This window comes from Calidris pugnax, unplaced genomic scaffold (genome assembly GCF_001431845.1).
Source record: "Calidris pugnax isolate Ruff unplaced genomic scaffold, ASM143184v1 scaffold53, whole genome shotgun sequence".
Classification (NCBI taxonomy): domain Eukaryota; kingdom Metazoa; phylum Chordata; class Aves; order Charadriiformes; family Scolopacidae; genus Calidris; species Calidris pugnax.
Window position 1 is genome coordinate 1,466,646 of NW_015090792.1, and position 20,651 is coordinate 1,487,296.

The following is a 20,651-nucleotide window of genomic DNA, read 5'->3' on the forward strand; positions in this document are numbered from 1 at the left end:
CGTTCAAGTTTGTGCCCATTTCCTCTGTCCTGTCCCTGGGCACCGCTGGAAAAAGACTGGCCCCATTCTCCTGACACCCACCCTTTAAGTATTTATAAGCATTGATCAGATCCCCCCTCAGCCTTCTCTTCTCCAGACTACAAAGACCCAAGTCCCTCAGCCTCTCCTGGTAAGGCAGATGCTCCAGGCCCCTCATCATTCCCCAGCATCAGGAAAAAAGCAAGCCAGTATTGTTGCAGTACCAGCCATCCCCTTCTCTTGCTGCAGATCCTGAGGCATCTTTTCCACAGGAGAGGAAAGGGTGGAAGAGCTTGGTTTTTATGACAGCTTTGTCAATTAAGTGATGAAACTGCTATTTCTGCTCAAAGATTTAGATCATCTGTGCAAACAGCAACAGCATTTCCATGTTTGTTCCTCAAAGCAAAAGGCATTCTGCAGTTGCTTGAACCAATGAGAGTTTCAGTGCAACATGCTTGTCAGAAGCATGTATTAAAAAGATATGAAATGGTCTTCCCCGGCAGTGTGAATGTGTTTGTCACAGCTATCGCTTGCTTTCGTTGGGTGCAGGTGGAGGTGGCAGCCTCCCACGTGTGCCATGGGGGGTTGTCCTTTGCTCACTGCAGCCAGTGGCCTTTAGTGCCAGCTCTGTTGCAGACAGAAGGGTGAGCAGTGGCTTGTGAATTGCGTTCTGGTCTAATACTTTGAGATAAGTAAAGTACTTCGGGATGCTAATATTTCAGTGGGGGAAGAAATTGGCTTACCTGTTTAAAAAAAATAATGAAATTTTTCTAAAAACAGCCCTCCCCCACCAGGCTCACTGTTGGATATTTATTTTTCGGCAACACTTCAGTTTTTGTGCTGTCAGGCTGTAAACCCTAGAGCCTGCAACACTTGTACTGAGTCAGCATCAGTAAATTGGTTCATACTCTCCCCCTTCCCCAGCATCAGGAAAAAAGCAAGCCAGTATTGTTGCAGTACCAGCCATCCCCTTCTCTTGCTGCAGATCCTGAGGCATCTTTTCCACAGGAGAGGAAAGGGTGGAAGAGCTTGGTTTTTATGACAGCTTTGTCAATTAAGTGATGAAACTGCTATTTCTGCTCAAAGATTTAGATCATCTGTGCAAACAGCAACAGCATTTCCATGTTTGTTCCTCAAAGCAAAAGGCATTCTGCAGTTGCTTGAACCAATGAGAGTTTCAGTGCAACATGCTTGTCAGAAGCATGTATTAAAAAGATATGAAATGGTCTTCCCCGGCAGTGTGAATGTGTTTGTCACAGCTATCGCTTGCTTTCGTTGGGTGCAGGTGGAGGTGGCAGCCTCCCACGTGTGCCATGGGGGGTTGTCCTTTGCTCACTGCAGCCAGTGGCCTTTAGTGCCAGCTCTGTTGCAGACAGAAGGGTGAGCAGTGGCTTGTGAATTGCGTTCTGGTCTAATACTTTGAGATAAGTAAAGTACTTCGGGATGCTAATATTTCAGTGGGGGAAGAAATTGGCTTACCTGTTTAAAAAAAATAATGAAATTTTTCTAAAAACAGCCCTCCCCCACCAGGCTCACTGTTGGATATTTATTTTTCGGCAACACTTCAGTTTTTGTGCTGTCAGGCTGTAAACCCTAGAGCCTGCAACACTTGTACTGAGTCAGCATCAGTAAATTGGTTCATACTCTCCCCCTCTTCCTCCATTTGAGTCTTTTTCCATTTTCTTTACTTACTGGCATATCATGGAACACCTTCTGCACTCCCAGCTCTGGCTTTAAAAATGCACCTGTGTTGATGCAGGGTTCATCTTAAGCATTCAGTTCTGCTGGCTTGCTCCTGTTTAAAAGAAGAAACGCGCATGAGCTGTGTGTACTGCTCGTGTGTCGCCCCTCGAGGAGTGAGGGAGGGGAGAGGGGTCCCATGAAACACGGGAACTTTCCAAGAGCATGTGATTTTGGAAATCTTTTGGAAATCCAGTTATTTTTGAACTGTATATTTCTCTCTGCCTGCATGTTTTGAGGCTTTGGTGTTTGGATGCGTCTGGGATCCTGGAAACTGGAAATGCTGCTGTTAAGATGTTCTCTTCCCTTTGCTTGGGGTGTCTACCTGCTTCACTGCCATCTTGCACCAGCTGGGAATCCTGGAAAGTACCTTGTTTCTTAGCCTCTTGGAGAGAAAAAGCCAGCAGCAAAAGAAAAGCATCTGAACATAAACTGCAGGCTGAAACGTGTGAAAAAAATGTGTAGTAAAGCTCACAATTGTGAACAGAAATTTGAGCAAGCTTCATGGTAATTTGCTGAAGTTTGGGCATCTGCCTCATGGGTGCTACTATAGTTGAAACTGAGTTTTGTTTTGATGTGGTGTGTCAAAATGAATTTATTTTACCCCTGTTGCTAGCATGAATGCTTGTCTTCTACAGAGAAGTGCTGTGGAAAGCATGCCAATATACTAGATTATTTTGCTATGGGAATTTCTATAGCCCTGCTGCTCAGAACAGGACGCAAAAGGAGGTGTTTTTCAATATAAATGCTAGAACTGGCAGGAGATAGAAATCGGGGTGAAATCAGGAGGGAGTGATGGGGTGTGTTGGCTGAAAGTCAGGTCACTTGCTGCTAATAGGCACAGAGCAAGTGTATGTGACCTACAGCCAGTTTCTTCTGCTTATGGCAAGTAGTAACTGATAAAATAGTAAATACATTGATAATTAGATAGAGCCTTTTGTTAATTTAACAAAGAGGTGTGGACTGCTTGTGGAGTAAAATGTGTTCAGAGTGAAGTTCAAAGGTTAAGATTTATGTGCTTTGATAGTATCTACAGTTGTGGAAGTTAAGCAACTTAGTGTTTGGGTTTTGGTTTGTTTGGGGTTTTTTTTCCCCAAGATAAGCTTTTTCTAGGGTTTGGGCAAGTACAGAATAAATTGGAAACCAGATGTTAACCCCTTTCAGTGTCTATATTTAAGGCAGGTACAGCTATTTGTGTGGATTTCATATTTTTCTTACCGTCTGCATAAATCATCGAATAGTCCAAGCAGACCAATGTCTATTAATACTTAGATTACAACATAGTACATGCTAATTCTTTTTTTTTTTGAGAGTAGAAAAAAATATTTCAGCGTATTCAGTTCTTAATTTTCTTAAGTGTTATAGTTAATTGTGTGAATGCAGAACTTGGTCCATGCTTTTCCCTATGAGTGCTCAACCATCTGCAAGGATGGAATAAAGTAATTCTTATCCTACTTCAGGCCTTTCTTTGTGTACAAGTAACTCTATTATTCTCTAGAATTCTCTATTCTCTAACTCTATTATTAACTCTAATATTATTATCTTGGAAGCTGCTGCACTGTTCTCCATTCTGATGATTACTCCTTGGAGCTTTATTATATTTTAACCATGAAAATAAAAATGATACTTACAGTTATGGAATAATTTAGGTTGAAAGGGACCTCTGGAAATCACCTGTGTCAGCCCTCTTGTTTAAAGGAGAGCCAACTTAAAACATACCATGCTTTGTTCTTACTTGGTCTAAAATTAGTTTGAAGAGTATGTTAATGTGGTAGGGTATGGTCTGGTTTTGAGCTGCTAGTTTCATTTCTGTTTTGCTCTTCCATGAAGCTTCTTCATTACATTATCATTTCTACTAATGTTTAAAATGTGGAAATATTTTCTTGAGTTCTGTTTAAAAAAAAAAATATATATAAAAATTTGAATCCATATATCATTATGCCACCAGGAAAAAAAGTGCCAGTAATTTTCTAGCACTTTCTTATGAATTCTTTACTACATCGTCTCTAGATGTAAACTTACTGTTTTCTTATTTGGCCCTTTTCCTTAATGCTAATTTGTTTTTTCTAAGAGGTACTTTTCCTAAATTGTTTATCTCATGTTGTTTTTGGCAAATGAGTTACAGGTAGTTCAGAATAAGAAATTACTATTTTTCCAGAAGTACAGGATTGATGGGTGGTTTTTTTTTTTCAAAATCAAGAACTATAATTTGTTTCAAATAGGTACATTCTCATCTATTGCAGTATCTTACATTTAGGCAGTCAGAGCTACCTTAGCAGCTGCTATAGTGGTCTGTTACATAGAAATCATGGGAAGTGACATAAACATTATTGTTTACATAGCCTTGCAAGGGCTTGCATGCCTAAAATGTGCTTTTTGGGTTTTGTTCTTTTGTGTGGCTATACCTGTTTGGGGATCAGTGGGGACTTGAGCACGGGTTTTAATTTGGAACACCTTGTGGTTTAGTCACACAAGACTATTTTAGTAGTTTCCTGTTGGATTTTATATGCCACTCAAAGTTGTAGAGAGAGACCAGCATGTAGCATCTATGTGATTCCAGTGAGATGATGGATGATAGAAGTGGATTACTTGTCTCTGCTTTTTTAGTGGATTGCCTTCCTAATGGATGTTAACCATCAGCTGCTTAACAGCTTGGACTTCTAATAAGTTTTAATAATAAGTTACCTATTTGAGATGTAAGGAGATTTCCTTAATAGTGACTGTGGTCAAAGTAATGTGTTTTCAAAAGTTTCCTTCCTGTTTTGTGGTGTTTTTTTTCCTGCCCAAACCTTTTTTTCATTTTTAATTTTTAGAAGAGACCCCTTATTACTGCCTGTATGAAGCTGAATTGTTCCTATATGGGAGTTGGTTGGAGTTGTTGCTCTGACTTAGGTACAGTTAAATATTTGATTAATGTCCACTTAATGCTATTGTAGAAATTTTACCTGCTTTACAGATATTTCCATAACTTAAATATTCAGATATTTATCCAAACATAATTGCTATGGGTTTTCCTGCGGAGAGGCTTGAAGGAGTATACCGGAACAACATTGATGATGTCGTAAGGTAAGGCTTGACTTTTCCTTAACTTACTCTTGTAAATCCTAAGTATCCTTTTCTGCACTCAATTATGTTGTGCTGAGGAATGGATGGATGTTGTGACTTACAGAAATGGCAAAGTTTTTGCATCTCTTCAATGTTGCCTTAACTTTCCTGAAAAATGTTGGAGACAATAAAATAGATATTTTCAAGAATTTTAGGCCAGACTGTTGTTCTGGGTTGATCTCAAATACATGAGATCTGCTTTTTACTATGAAAATTGACTCCAGTGAATTGTGCTGGAGTAAAAGGAGGTTCTCTGCACTTAGAAAGATGTCAGTCCAAGCCTTTGTTCACGGTTTTGAGTTTCCTCAGGTAGCATTTCAGAATATGTTTGCCCATATCCTTTCTTCAGTCGATAAATAAAGTGCTTGATAAGTTAATTTTGATTTAAATTAGTAAATACAGGTGACTTTGTCTAAAAGCTTTTACATCTGGCTGTGTTCAGTAATTGTGGATGAGGAGAAGAATCAGCTAAAATTTGTTATTGCTGGTGATGCTTTATAGCACATTTTGTTAAAAAAAAAAAACAACAAAAAACCAAAAAACCAAAAAACACAAAACAACAAAAAAACCAAAACAAAACTAACAAAAAAAACCCCTAAACAACAAAACACACACCCCCCAAAAAAACAAAAACAAAAAAACCCCTACAGGTTGTCATTTTTAACATCAAATAGTTATCTATTCTGAACTGCTGGATACAAATGTGGAAGGTGTTCTTGGTGTTTTAGGACCATTGTAATTTGTAAATGGAGAACGTAATGTGAGAACTTGCATTAAAACTAAATACTTGGCAGAAGCTGCCAAATATTAGTGGTGTCAGGATCCTAAATTTGATTATATTTTTTTTTAAGTCATGTGTGATGCTTTTGAGATCTTGGGCATTTGAGGTCATAAGTTCAGTAGCTCTCCAAGAGACTTGATGTTTGGGAATGGAGGGATAATGCAGTAAGGGGCATGGTTATGCAGTAGGTGTATCTGGAGCACTGTGTCCAGTTCTGGGCTCCCCAGTTCAAGAAAGACAAGGAACTACAGGACAGAGTCCAGCGGAGGGCTACAAGGCTGCAGGGATGAAGGTCGAGCGCGTCTCTGATGAGGAAAGGCTGAGAGACCTGGGTCTGTTTAGCCTGGAGAAGAGAAGACTGTGAGGGGACCTTGTCAATACTTATAGATATCTAAAGGGTGGGTGTCAATAAGATGGGGTCAGCCTCTTTTCAGTGATGCCCAGTGACAGGACAAGGGGCAACGGGCACAAACTAGAACCCAGAAAGTTCCATCTCAACATGCAGAAAAACTCCTTTATGTTGAAGGTGCCAGAGCCCTGGAAGAGGCTGCCCAAAGAGGTGGTGGAGTCTCCTGTTCTGGAAACCCGCCTGGATGCATTCCTGTGCAACCTGCTCTGGGTGACCCTGCTTTGGCAGGAGGTTGGACTAGATGACCTCTGAGGGTCCCTTCCAACCCCTGCCATTCTGTGATCTGGGCAAGGAGGCCTGCTCCCAGGTTTGAAATGCCACAGAAATTTCACTGGCAATCATTTGCTTCCAGGTTTATACAGAAATGAATTGAGACCTCTCCTTGGTTCCCACACTGGGAAGAATTGTAACCCTCAACTGAGAATCAGTCATTTGGAGGCAGCAACTTTTCTGCACAGCTCCAGTTAGCTTCCGATGAGTTCAAGGGGTTCAGTTTTAGCGTAGCTGACCATTGCAGTGAAGCTTGCTGTCCACGAGTGGGGTGACCAGGCTTGCAGAAGTGACTGTGTTCTAGTGCATGGTAGTGAGAAGTCCCTTTTCCCAAGCTGGTCCCATCAGTGAGGTTCAGCATAGCAATCTGTAAATACCCTTGCAGAGTCTGTATGTCTCTGCTAGATTTGTTAACAGAAGCATGAAGCTGTGTTTTCTGATCATATCATTGCACACAGCTTGCATTCAAGAAAACACTTTTGCTGTCCCACAAACTCAAGCTATTTATTCATCTTTCTTTATCAGCAATCAGAGCCACCATTTAATAAGTTGATGTGGGCATTGCATCTGCTGTGTGAAATATGTGGTCCTTGATGGACTCCACCTTCAGAAGTTGTAGGATAGGGGAAAAGGATGGAGTTGGAGTAAATAACATAGGAGTAATCCAAATAAATAATAATACACAGTAGTCTTTGGAGGCCTTCTTCCATTCACAACATTGATTTCAGTTGCTTCTGTATGAAGCGGAAAAGGTTTTATTGGTTAGTATGTAGTTTTGTGCAAATTAGACTCTTGAAAGGGAATGTCTGTGTAATTATTAAGTTGTCCGTAAACACTCTGATCAAAAGGAGTAGTGATCGCCTAAAAGAATAATCAACCAAATTAAGATATGGAGAGGTATGAATTATGTGGCTGTAGGGAATTGGATGCTAAAGTACTGTTATATTTGTTGCCCCTTATTTTTAAACAATAATAACAAAATGTAACCATGCAGCATTCTGCCTGTTGCAGTCTGCAGGTCCTCAGCTGCTCCTGTTGTCTCTTCATTGTAGATTTTTTTTTTTTTTCCCAAGAGCTTTTTGTGCAGGAATTGAATGTGTTTGAGCTCCAGAGCAATTGGTAGTGAGCCAGGATATGCCAGTGGGCTTTTTCTGAATAGCTGGTATCCTGACAAATATAGTGCTGATACTGTATGGGAAGTGTGGCCTGGACTGCTGTCTGTCTCCTGTGCCTGATGCTTCTTGAGGCTGTGGATATTACTGGCAGAAGCAGAGTCAGCTCTCCTTGCTCTCCAGAATGTTTTAAATGAATGGGGGACGTCTCCTGAACAAATTGCCATGTCCACCATCTTCCTTAATCTCCTAAAGCCTGCCAGCAGACGTGTCAGTGGGAGTCATGAAATATTTTTGCTGATGAAACTGGAATCTCACACTCAATCCGGCACAAGTAGCATTCACATCTGTTCTTATTTTAACGCGTTGGTTTGACCACAGAGTTCCCCTAGGTTCTTCTGGAATATTATGACTGATACAGAGCTTGTTTTTGCTTGAGCTTTCCAGGATATTAGCAGCTAGTGTTTCTTTTCAGTTTGAACAGCATGTTCTGTCATGGCTAATTAAATTCCTTCTGGCTGATGTGCAGATACACACTGTTGATGATGTCAAGTGTAAACATTTGTATGTTATTTCTTCTTGAACATTGCCAGGTGACACATCATATATAATCATGGCAATTTTGATGAATCATGTTTGCAGTTTGGTGCTCTGAGGCTTGTATGGGAAGTTTTTATTACAAAGTGAGCATGAAAATTAACTGAGTGGGAAAATGTATAGTGGTCTTCCTCCTCCTTTCTTGAACCCAGAATATCATTGGGCACTGTCCTTTGATTTCAGTGTCAAATTAAATTAAGCGATTCTGGCTAGAATATGAAAGTTAGTTTAACTGCTTTTTTCACTGGAAACACCATAGTATCAAAATACTTTTGCATAGATGATTAAATTAAAAGTAGGTGTTTACAGATACCAAGTGTAATCCATGCTTTCTGCTTTAAAAATAAACAACCATTCCTCAGCTTAATATATTGATGCGCAGATATCTTAAAAATCAGTGCGGGTTGGTCCATACAATAAATATTCAGTTGCAGGTCACATCTTGGTCTCCTCAGTTGCATAAGTGGGTTTATTCATACTACTGGGTTATTTGTGTGAATGGGGTTTGCAGCATGCTGCCTCCTTGACTTTGAGGGCCTGCAGGGCCAGCTGGGACTTGGAATGCAGAACTGCACATGCTGGATGCTGCTTTAATGATGCTGCAAATTAAGGTCAACATTATTGCAATGTATATTAATGAATGCCTTTTTTTCTATTTCAGGTTTTTGGATTCAAAGCATAAAAACCATTACAAGATATACAATCTGTAAGTATGCCCTTATAGATGTATTTTCCAAAATAATGAGTTCTAAAAATAGCTTATGAGTGAAAGTGGCTTGTTGCTGTACTGAAGCAGAGCTAGAGATGTTTTGCACATTTATTAAAGCAATTAAGCCTGATTGAGAGCACTGTTACTTCATTTAGTGGAACTGAGTGAGGTTAAATGAAATACTGGTGTGTATTCATATTACTTGAATGCTTTTAAATGACTTGGCATCGAGCCCATCTGGAGCTTGTACCATGTGATTAAAAAGTGAAAAGTAATTCACAGCAGGCTTTCTATTAGTGTATTAATGTCCACAGTGCAGAAATTGCCAAATTAATATTTTCCTGTTTTTTTTTTTCTTTTTTAATTGAACTGTATTGGTACCCAGGTTCTGGTCACTTCCACACTCTTATTGACTGTACCTGTTTAGTACTTTGAAAAAGCTATTGCAGCAGTTGCTAATGTGATGTTTACTCACTTTTGGAAATGTAATGTTTTCCTATGGAAAATTTAGTTATGCAGAAAGCTGTTGTTACAAAAGGGATTTTTTTTTGGTTGTTGTTCCTTGATCATCTTTATACGTTAGTTTAGGCTAATTTCATTTGTATAAATGACTTGGTGATGTCAGCTGATGTTGAGAAGTAGGTCATGGTTTTCCTACCCTTCATTTTTTTTTCCAGAAACTTAAGTTGTTGATTTATTGATTCTCTGAGCTGTTAAGGCCTTTATTTTTTTAAGTGATGTGAAATGATACTAGAAGCTGAGAAATTGTATGCTGGTTATTGAGGTTGTCTGTGAAGCCTAGGGTAGGATGCGACAGAAAATAAGATGTAAGCAAAATATGTATTAAATGCATTGAACAGCTTTCATAGAATTCAGTAAAAAAATTATTTTCTCCAACTTAAAAGCTCTCCAGAATGTTAGCCTTTTAATAAATGCTGTCTTCATTGCACTTACAGCTGGAAAGCACGGTGCTTCCTAGAGTAGCTGATAGCTCCTTCTGTGTGTAGGTGCCAGCTCTCTAAAGAGGTGACTTTCTTGATGTCTTCTTTTGAAGTCTTCTGTAGCTCAGCACTAGAGATCTGTATCAAGTACAATCTAACCACCGTGTTTTTATTAGACCTCCCCTGAAGCCTCCTGACAGCTTTTCCTTGATTTGAGGAGCAAAGCAGAACAGGACAGATAAAACTGAATTTCCTCCTGCTCCTTGGGGCTGAGTTCAGCCATCAGCTTCTGTGAAGTGTGGCTCTGCTATCATGTATGAGATCAGGGTTTGCTGAGCTGCTTGTTTTGAGAGGTGACAGGTAAAAACAATAGGTTGCTATGTATAAACATCAAGGCCAGAAAATAAGTGTTCAGTAAGACTTTTGTGCATTTTAGCAAGTAGCTCCTCAGGGAGGTGGTGCTTCAAAAGTTTCCACCTCCAGCAACCTCATTTTACGTTAGAAAAAAGCAAAAACCAATCCCCCAACCCTGCACAGGAACAACTTTAAATTTTTAGAGTGAGAAGAGCGATGTGAAGAGACAAATGCTTTTGACCTTTACATTGCTGATATGTGTGTTTTCAACTACAGACAGAACTTGTCTGGGTATGCCGAAGTCTTCAAGTGCTTCATAGAAAAATTTTAACTTTTTGGTGCAAGAATCCCCCTATTGATTTTCCTTGTGATTTTCAAAACAATCACAAGTGAAACTTCCTAAAATTACTGTAGTCACCCTCATAGGAAAACTTTTGCGGGATGAAACATCCTTTTAAAGTGCATGTTTGTTTTTTTTTTTTTCATCCCCAAAACATGGATGAATTGCAAATGAAGACTCTAGTGACGCCTGCACTGCTTGGAAAGCATGGCTTTTAAACTCTCTATCTCTGGCTAAAGAGGCCAGATTATGGCTTTTTGCAGGAAAACTTATACACGTTAAGTACATAAATGCCATTAGGTGAATTGTTGCAATGTTTGGTCTTGAGATGGGAAGAAATTGCAGCCTTCAGATATTTTGGAGAACAGCATCTCTTTAGATTAAGCTGATCCTTTGTAAATAATCAGCCTATTGTCTGTGTTTAAAAGAAAGAGGTGGGAGTTCAGAGGAGTTATGTGATTATATTCAGAATTATTTCAGACACTGTCATGGGGTTTGAGTTCCCTTAAGGTAGCTGTTATATGAAGTTTATAATGAAGTTGAGCAGTTTTATTTAAAAGGATTGAGAGAGATTTTTGTGAAAGGATGCTTAAATGATGTCAGTTATGCCTCATCCTTGCATCTTGGCTTTTGACTTGCCAGTAAATGTTTGAGCATTCAATTTCTTTTGTTTGTGTGGTTTTTTCACATGTTCCTTTCAGTGTTCTTCTTTATTTTAACATGTTCTTCCGCTTTCATCTCCTAACTTCACATAGTTCCTAATTGTTACCTCCCCTATTGTAATAATCTCCATCTCCAGTATATTTCTTTCAACTGTTCTACAAGCAGATAGTTAAAGGAAGGAGCTCTAACGAGCAACATGGATTTTATGTGTATACTTTCTGTACCTCTGTGTACACAGGGTTGGGCTTTGGCATAGGCTGCCATCTTTTCAGTAGCCTATAGTCCTGTCATCAGTGGGATTGTGATGTTGATCAGAAGGGTACCTGGCTGGCAGGATTTAGGATCTGGGTTACCTTAAACTTGCTTTAATCATAAGGAGGATTACAAGAACCATGCCAACCCACTCCCCACCCCAAAGTGCAAAAAAAAAAAGTTCAGGTTTCCTCGGGAGATCCAACTGTATTACAGGTCTGATAGTGTATGAAAAAAACCAAATGCACTTGAAATGCTAAGGAACAGAAGCATCCCCCAGGGTGTGTGCTGGTGGGATGTCTGCCGCAAAAACTCCCATTTCATTACACAGAAAACAGCTGAGTTTGTACAGCCGAGTCTGGAGCTCTGCATTTGTTGTGTGCATCTCCTGTAAGAGGACATAACGAGTGACCTGGCTATGTTCTGTGCTCACTTTCTATCCTTGGTATCAATACAACTATTTTTTTTTTTATCCCTTACGGTGTTCTATTTGATACATTCTCAAACTTCAACATATGAAGTTTTTTTTGCCTGTATGTGGATTTTTTTGTTTGTTTGAAGACTTTAATCTCTTACTACCCCTTTGAATTTGGTATTTCTTTAAAAGGAGGAAGGAAACTTTCTTGGATAAGATGCTTGTTTAACTGCTTTGCTTCCTAGCAGCTTTGCCCAGCATGGCTGAGTGTACATACTGTGTCTAACCTTTCTGCTCAAAGGCTTGAGTGCAGATAATGTTTTTTTGAGTCACACTTGCCAGCTTAACCTGCTCTGTATCACTTTTGACCCAGGGAAAGTGTCAGCAATGTGATCAGAGCTGTAAAAACTGCCAGACTTTACCCTAGCAGAGGCTAGAGTCAAGAAGGCTCTGGAATTCAGAGAAAGGGAAGCTCTGAGTGCGTGTGCAACCCCAGCAGACCTGCCTCTGTCCCTGGGGTGTGAGTCTCGTGGCCAAAGCTCAGTGCAGCACTTGCGAGGCTCCAGATATATGCAACAATCATACCAACAGGAGCTGAGGAGTTTGCGTGTCCCTAAGTGTCAAGTAAGCTCCCTTAGGCTCCAAATGCTGCAGTAGTAACATACCTGTTAAGGAAAGATAAGTTCATACCAGTCCGGAAACTGGTGTGGGTATTTGAACCCTATGAAGAGTACACATTATTATCAGAGCAGAAGATCTAGATGTGTTGTGTACTGAAATGACCCCCAATCAACCTGGAGTCCTGTTTTGAAGTTTTGATTTTTCTCCTTTTCCTTCTGAACTGCATTTTTACTTGCATTGTGTAGAGGCACATCATTTTGCCTGCAGAGAGCAACTCCAAGGAAGATTACAGAGGGCATCCACTTCTTGTCATCTTTCCCCTTACCCCCAACATCTGATCTAGCTTGTTTCCTTTAGAGCATGCCATTCTGGCATGCTGTAAAGGATGCATTAGGGCCCTACCGACTGGATTGTTGCATCTGATTACTGATGTTTGTCCCTAGGAAGTCATCCTGCTAGATGAGTATAGTGTGGTTTGCTGTGCTACTAGCTCCTACAGACTGGTTGGCTAGACATCGATGCAACTCCAAAGACTTCAGAAATGTGCCATTTTCCAGGGTCTGTGGGGGGAAAACGGGCTGATTTGCCTTCTGGTTTTTTTTTTGAGTTCACCTAATTTCAAGAACAAATGCCAAGGTGGAGACCAGTATCACAGTTTCTTGGTCACTCGATGCAAGTGCTGTTATGATATTCAATGGTGCTTTTGGTTGCCTGTGGTGGTCTTGTTGTGGTCCTGTAATTGGAGAAAGAATGTTTGCTTAGGTTGCATAGCCAAGGGTCTTTGAAATGTCCTTGTGATCCCCATCACCCCTAGCACCCATGTTGTTGTTCAGGGATCTTGACATGTGTTTTGAGTTCAGAGTGAATTGAAGGAAGGTCATAGTCCTCTGCTCTTTGTGTGTTTGTGTGGGAGCATAAAGCTGCTCGAGAGGGTAATACTGCAGTGTTAAAGAGTAATGGTGTATTGCATTACTTGTGTGAATGTCTCCATGGAGAGTCGCACTGACTGGAACATACTGATGGACCATAGGGTAAGTAATTGTTTTTCAGAAAAATAGCTGATATTTAGTGAGCAACTTTATATATCTTCAGTAGAACAGTTTTTATCTATGTAACCTCTAGCTATAGTTTTAAATCATAAAGTTGATGGATATACATGATTTTCCCATATGTTGATCTGTATGTTCCAAGGTGTGACAGATACTGGGAGTGCCTTAGAGACTTGTCTTGAACTCTTGTCTATTTCTCTTCCTTAGATGTGCTGAAAGACATTATGACACCGCCAAATTTAACTGCAGAGGTACGTTTTTCTGTCTAGTGTTTGTTCTTCTATTTAAACTTCAGTGTTTCTGGATGAAAGTATAAAGTAGGAGCTGATGAATAGTAATGTAGGGGATTTGGGCACAAGGAACATGTCAGATTGCTTTGAGTCATTGGAGGAATTTGCTATATTCTTGATGCTTTCAAAAAAGTATGTTCTTGGCAGTTAAATAGATCAAGGTCTAATAAGGCAATCAGAAGTCTTCTGTTGGAGAAATTTTTGCAGGATGGGTTATATAGAAGTTTCTGTTAAATTCAGTGTGCAAACTTGCTGTAAAATTTAGATGTTGAGCTTAGAGAAGTCTGGTTTTTATATGCAGAAGCATCACTTTTTGCAGAGCACTTAAGCCACTGTCACTGTTCATGTAAAACAACTTTTTGAAGATTTGGAACAAACTTTCCGTTGCTTTAAAAAAAAATAAATAATAAATTAGTTTCCAAGTGATGCTCTTGGAGTTGAGTTGGTTCTTAGACACTTTGCAGAGTTACCAGAACAAGTGCGGAAACTTTTCAGGGCTCCTATCGATCAGACCCTTGGTGGGTAAAAACTGGTGTACCTGTTTTGTCAGTATTAACTCCCTAGTTAATGAATGAATACTGATTTACCTTTTCTTTTTGTGCAGAGGAACAATTCTGTGCGCTGTACTGGAGCGAGCTTGTAGTTCCTCTTTTTGCAATGCCTCAGAATGGCTGAGTAGATAAGGAGTTCTTGTGTGTCTGTAATTGCAGGAGGTGAATAATTTTTGGCCTTACTGGCTAATACTACATCATAGCAAGGGGTCAACAACTTCTTTCATTATTATGGTTTCAAACCATCCCTCGAGTTGTAAAGAAGATGTTTGGAACATGACCAAAATGTCATTGGCTGCTTTAATGTCTGAATGTAGGATGGAAATTTTCATTTTGAAATCATCTTCGCTCCTGATTTGCTCTTATGGTGTTGAACGACAGCATCCTGAAACCTCACTCAATACATCCAGGCCAGAAAGAAAGATTTAAGATCTGCTTGAACAGTACTTCTAGGAAGAGGAGAAAAGGTGTTAATGAAAAGGATGTGCTTCTGATATGTCCAGAACATATGCTTGCTTTAATTTATGCTTTCTGTTACAGGGGTGCTCAGATCCCTTCACTGTCAATCCCAGCCCAAAATGTTGTTTGTGACAGCCCCTTTCACATCTCCCCTGCATAAGACAACATTGTTGTAGGGAGCTATGTGTTGCCTGCCTTTCTTTTCACCCCCAAATTAGTTACCTTAGATAACCAAATTGGTGACTTGGAACTTCCCTTAGCAGAGGAACAACAGTTCTACTTTAAAATCTTCTAAAGTGATATGATTTCAGAGGGAACTTCTCATTTATACATTTAGCATGAAACGCTACAGTAGTTCATTATTCAACTTGGATGCTCTTGCATCAAATTCAAAGCCAAATGTCGAAAGCTCTTTTCCTTTGGATGTTAGCTTTCTGTCTAGGGTTTTGCAATTTCTGAAGTACCTCCATACTGGAAATTGCCTTCTGCTTTGCCACAGGCTTTCCTTTTTATATATTTTTTTTTTGCTATGTGATTTTTCTTGCAATGTCTAGGATCTTGGAAAGAGTAATCAGATACTGTGTGCTCCAGTGTTAGGAACCAAAATCCATGGAGGACCTGCACCCTCTAAGCTCAAGGTTGTGCAGCTTTGTTTCCTAAGGTTGCTTTCTGATGCTTAATCCTTCTGCACCATCACAGGACATGCATTTCATCTGCTCCTCATTTCATCTTTGAAGAAAATACCGCAAGGTTTGCCTGTGATCCCAAATCTTGGAGAGCATCTTCAGTATGCTGTTAGTATGTGGGGTTTTTCAGGCTGTTCTTTCAGGATTACTTTTGTCTCTCCTCTTCACGAGAACCTTATTGAATGTAGTTAAGATATACTCAAAGTTGTATGGATGCATCTGCAGCATCCCCATACAGCTTCTTTTCTTAGAGGTTTCTAAATAAAATCCTCTTTACATTTACATCTGCTGCAGAAAGTGGCATCTCTAAGTTCACATAAAATGGTCATCTGGGGAGTCTTTGGATCTTTCATGTGGAAGAATTTATAAGTGTACATTCTCATTCTACGTTCTTTGCTGTTTTAACAAAGATTACTCACTTTGTTGGGCCTACCTGTTTGGTTTCCTGGGAGATTAAGGGGGTGGTCTGTACTGTGAGTGAATATCGAGCCAGCAATGTGCCCTTGTGGCCAAGAAGGCCAATGGCATCCTGGGGTGCATTAAATAGTGAGGCCATCAGGTCAAGGGAGGTCATCCTCCCTCTCTATCCTGCCTGGGTGAAGTCACATCTGGAGCACTGGGTTCAGTTCTGGGCTCCCCAGTTCAAGAAGGACGGGGAACTACTGGAAAGAGTCCAACAGAGGGCTACAAAGATGATCAGGGGACTGGAGCACTTCTCTTACAAGGAAAGGTTGAGGGACTTGGGTCTGCTTAGCCTGGAGAAGAGAGGACTGAGAGGGGACCTCATCAATGCTTATCAATATCTAAAGGACAGGTGTCAAGAGCATGGGGCCATACTCCTTACAGTGGTGCCTGGTGACAGGACAAGGGGCAACAGGCACAAACTGGAACAAAGGAAATTCTGTCTCAACAAGAGGAAGGACTTCTTTACTTTGAGGGTGATGGAGCCCAGGAAGAGGCTGCCCAGAGAGGGTGCGGAGTCTCCTTCTCTGGAGATATTCCAAAACCACCTTGGATATATTCCTGTGCAACCTGCTCTGGGTGACCCTGCTTTGGCAAGGGGGTTGGACGAGATGATCTCTGAGGGTCCCTTCCAACTTCTACCATTCTGTGATTCTGTAAATTATCCTTGTGGACAAGTCCATGGCCAAAGGGCTTCGGACTTGTGCTGCAGTGAAGTCCATATCTTTATCCCTCACTTCTGCTCTTCAAGTCCTTAGGGATTCATCAAAAGAAGCCATGTGTGTATGACGAGAGAATGTTACTTATGGAATTAATACAAACACTTCCCAAAAATGAGATGTAGTCATATTTAGACCAGAAAAGGCTATGGTGGCTCTAGCTGAAAATCTTAAAATGAACCAGACTTGTATGTATTAGATCCCAAGTCTGTCGATCGAGAATTGGGGTGCAGTTTATAAAGTGCTGTTCCCTTGATGAGGGTAGTACAACCCTATGTAATATGCTGGTCAGCATGGCATTGTCTGCCATCTTATCCAAGGTGTTGGAGGTTTGGGTGCTTCTCTCTGTTTATTGCTTATTTTTTGTTCTCTTGAGTTCTCTTTCATTTTCTTGAAATTCTTTCCATCTCTAGATGGAAAAAGTGTTTGTGTGCATCCATGTAACAAAAAGGACAACTTTGTCTGGTAGTTTCACTTTAAAACCTAGAAGTATAATGAGTGCCTTGCATGAAATTTCTTTTCTGATGACCATTTTCTAATACGGAAGTTGTGGGTTTTTGTTTCAAAACCCCTTTGAGCAAGTTCTGAGAGTTTGTTCCCAATGTAGCACCCAAGCGTGCTCAGGTATTTTTCAATGAAATTCCTATTGTCTGAACAGTGACTGACATCTGGCCCTGTTTTCTCTCAGCAGGTAGCCTAATCATTGCTAGAGTACTGGGTTTTCACAAGGTTATTCTTTGTGCCAATGTTCTCTTAAATTCTAGAAAATCTGGGGTGTGAGATACAGAGTCTGTGCCACTCATTTCAGTAGCGGTGTGAAGTAGTCTCTTTGTGTAGCAGGATGCTTGCTTGTGTATTACTAGAGAAATGTCTGCAATGCATATAATATGCAGTAAATTGCTGAATACACTAGAATAAAAAATGTATATATCTATATGCAGGGTGGGGGTGAGGTATTGGGAAAGGTAATTTTTTTGCATACTTGTCACAAAGTTGACCTGTCTAGTTGAGCTTGCTGTTATTTCCTTTTGAGACTTTGCTAAACTACTAATTCTCATTGCAGTTGCACAGTACCCTTTTGAAGACCATAACCCACCACAGCTAGAGCTTATCAAACCATTTTGTGAAGATCTTGACCAATGGCTAAGTGAAGATGACAATCATGTTGCAGCAATCCACTGTAAAGCTGGAAAGGGACGAACTGGTGTAATGATATGTGCATATTTGTTGCATCGAGGCAAGTTTTTAAAGGCTCAAGAAGCCCTAGATTTCTATGGGGAAGTAAGGACCAGAGACAAGAAGGTGAGCTGTTTTCTGTTCTTCTATTCTCCTAACCTATATCTGTATGATTTTGCATCTTCAGGTCAGTGAATCATAGAGCGGTTTGGGTTGGAAGAGACCTTAAAGGTCATCTAGTTCCTGCCCTGGGCAGGGGTGCCTCCCACTAGACCAGCTGTATCAAAGTCCCATACAGCCTGGACTTGAACCCCTCCAGGGAAAGGGGCAGCCACAGCTTCTCTGGGCAACCTGTTCAGTGTCTCACAACCATACCAGTCAATAATGTGTTCCTAATATCTAATCTAAATCTCCCATCTTTCAGTTTAAAACCGTTACCCCTTGTCCTATTGCTACACTTCCTGACAAAGAGCCTCTCTCCAGCTCTCCTGTAGCCCCCTGCAGGTACTGGAAAGGCACTATAAGGTCTCCCTGGAGCTTTCTCTTTCCCAGGATGAACAACGCCAACTTTCTCAGCCTGTCCTCACAGCAGAGGTGCTCCAGCCCTCTGACCATCCTTTTGGCCCTCTGCTGGACCCGTTCCAACAGGTCCATGTCCTTCCTGTGCTAAGGGCTCCAGAGCTGGACACAGTGCTCCAGGTGGGGTCTCACCAGAGCAGAGTAGAGGGCTAGAATCACCTCCTGTGACCTGCTGCCACGCTTCTTTTGATGCAGCCCAGGATGCGGTTGCATTTCTGGGCTGCCAGTGTGCATTGCCAGCTCATGTTGAGCTTTTCATCCACCAACATCCCCAAGTCCTTCTCCTCAGGGCTGCTCTCAAACCATTCTCTGCCCAGCCTGTATTTGTGCCTGGGATTGCAGTGACCCAAGTGCAGGACCCTGCTCTTGGATTGGTTGAATTTCATGAGGTTCACTGGGGCCCATCTCTCAAGCCTGTCCAGGTCCCTCTGGATGCCATCCTTCCCTCCAGTGTGCTGACTGCACCACACACACATCTTGGTGTCATCAGTGAACTTGCTGAGGGTGCACTCAATCCCACTGTCTGTGTCACCGACAAAGATGTTAAACAGCAGTGGTCCCAGTACTGACCCCTGAGGAACACCACTCATCACTGGCTTCCAGTTGGACATTGAGCTGTTGACCGCAGCCCTTTTGAGTGCGGCCATCCAGCCAATTCCTAGCCTTAGTTTAGTGGTCCGTCCATCAAATCCATGTCTCTCCAGTTTATAGACCAGTATGTTATGTGGGACAGTGTCAAATGCTTTGCATAGTCCAGGTAGATGATGCCCGTTGCTCTCCCCTTATTTACCAATGCTGTAGCACCATCACAGAAGGCCACCAAATGTGTCAGGCATGACTTTCCCTTGGTGAAGCCATGTTGTCCTTATTCTCCATGTGCCTTAGCAGAGATTCCATGAAAGGATCTGCTCTATGACGTCTTGCCCTGCGCACACAGGTAAGACTGACCAGCCTGTAGTTCCCTGGGTTGTCCTTTTTTTCCCTTTTTGAAGATGGGGGTTATGTTTCCCCTCTTCCAGTCAGCAGGAGCTTGACCAGACTGCCACGACAGGAATGGAAAGTGGCTTAGCAACTTTATCCGCCAGCTTCCTCAGGACCTGTGTGTGGATGGATTTCATCAGGTCCCATGGAATTGCATACCTTCAGGTTCTGTAGATGGTCTCAAACCTGATCTCTCCTACAGTGGGTAGTTCTTCATTCTCATAGCCCCTATTTTTTGCCTTCTGCCCTTTAAGAATTACTTACCATCAGTTGTGATACCTGGTTTGATTTACTTGTAACACTCCTGGATCAGTGCAGTTGTTCTAAATGAAAAAGCTTTCCTAAGCAGCAGCAATTAGTCACAACACTAAAACAGTCTGTTCTTTCCATCTCCTGTTCAAGAAAAGCTGGTTTATTTTAAATAGCCTTTTAAACAGCATTCTGCTGTGTGTTGGGTGGTTGATGAGTGAACTTCTTTGGTGTTTTCAACCCAAATAAGATGATTATTCTAGCTTGTTTTGCATGAATGGGTGAGTAGTTCATCTCCTCAGTTTCTTTTAGCTTCTGTGGTGGTGTTTGGAAATGCGTAGTCATTACAGTGTGTGTGTGTGTTAAAGTTGAATATCCCTACTGGAAGATTCTGTTGCTGGATTCCCCTTTTCAATGAAGCGGTAGTTAAGCCCACATATTGTCTGCCTCACAGCCTGCTTTGTGAGCTGCTGCTGTTTAGTTTCTTGTCTTTTCCTGAGGAGAAATGGGGAGGTGGGGTGAGAATCTCAGAGATATTTCAGAGAAATTGTGTCCATGGCTACAAGAGCATTCTGTTAAGACCTTGTCAGTGGTACAGATGCACTTAGCAGTAACTGTATGTTGGACCTTTCTCATATGGTTGTGCCTCATTACTGGGAATTTAACCTCCTTATTTTAAATCTTCTTCAAATATAATAAGATGTGACTTGCAGGGTGACTTCAGCAACCTTTCCTGCTCATCTTCCATCATTTCCTTGTGTATGTTGGTGGAGCAGCCCGGGGGATCATCCTGGCAGCCAGTTTCACTGTACTCCAGTGTAGAGCTCTCTGTGTTCCTGCAATATTTGCATAAAGTATTAATTTCACAGTGTGTAGACCTCATGTTTGAAGGCTGTTAATTCATTGAAGGGAGCAAATAACTTCTTAGTTTGCTGTCTTTGTACATGGAGCTGTTATTCTGTGTACTGCTGAGAAGATAGTTTTGATGTGATACTAGAGCAGAGACAGCTTCAAGTTTTCCCATCAAAACTTCACGGCTTTTGGTAGGACTGCATGATACTGAAGAGGAATGAGCTGTGGGATGAATAAACAGTGTAGATTACTCCTGCTAATAGGAGCTGGA

General features: G+C 41.1%; 1 protein-coding gene across 1 annotated transcript in view; it reads left to right on the plus strand.

Moving 5' to 3' along the window:
- PTEN (phosphatase and tensin homolog) overlaps positions 1 to 20,651 on the plus strand; it is a 48,309-nt gene that overhangs the window by 12,791 nt on the left and 14,867 nt on the right. Inside the window, exons 2-5 of the mRNA XM_014966640.1 lie at positions 4,740 to 4,824; positions 8,694 to 8,738; positions 13,584 to 13,627; positions 17,607 to 17,845. Coding sequence (XP_014822126.1) covers positions 4,740 to 4,824; positions 8,694 to 8,738; positions 13,584 to 13,627; positions 17,607 to 17,845 — 413 coding nt within the window. The remainder of the gene's footprint in view (positions 1 to 4,739; positions 4,825 to 8,693; positions 8,739 to 13,583; positions 13,628 to 17,606; positions 17,846 to 20,651) is intronic.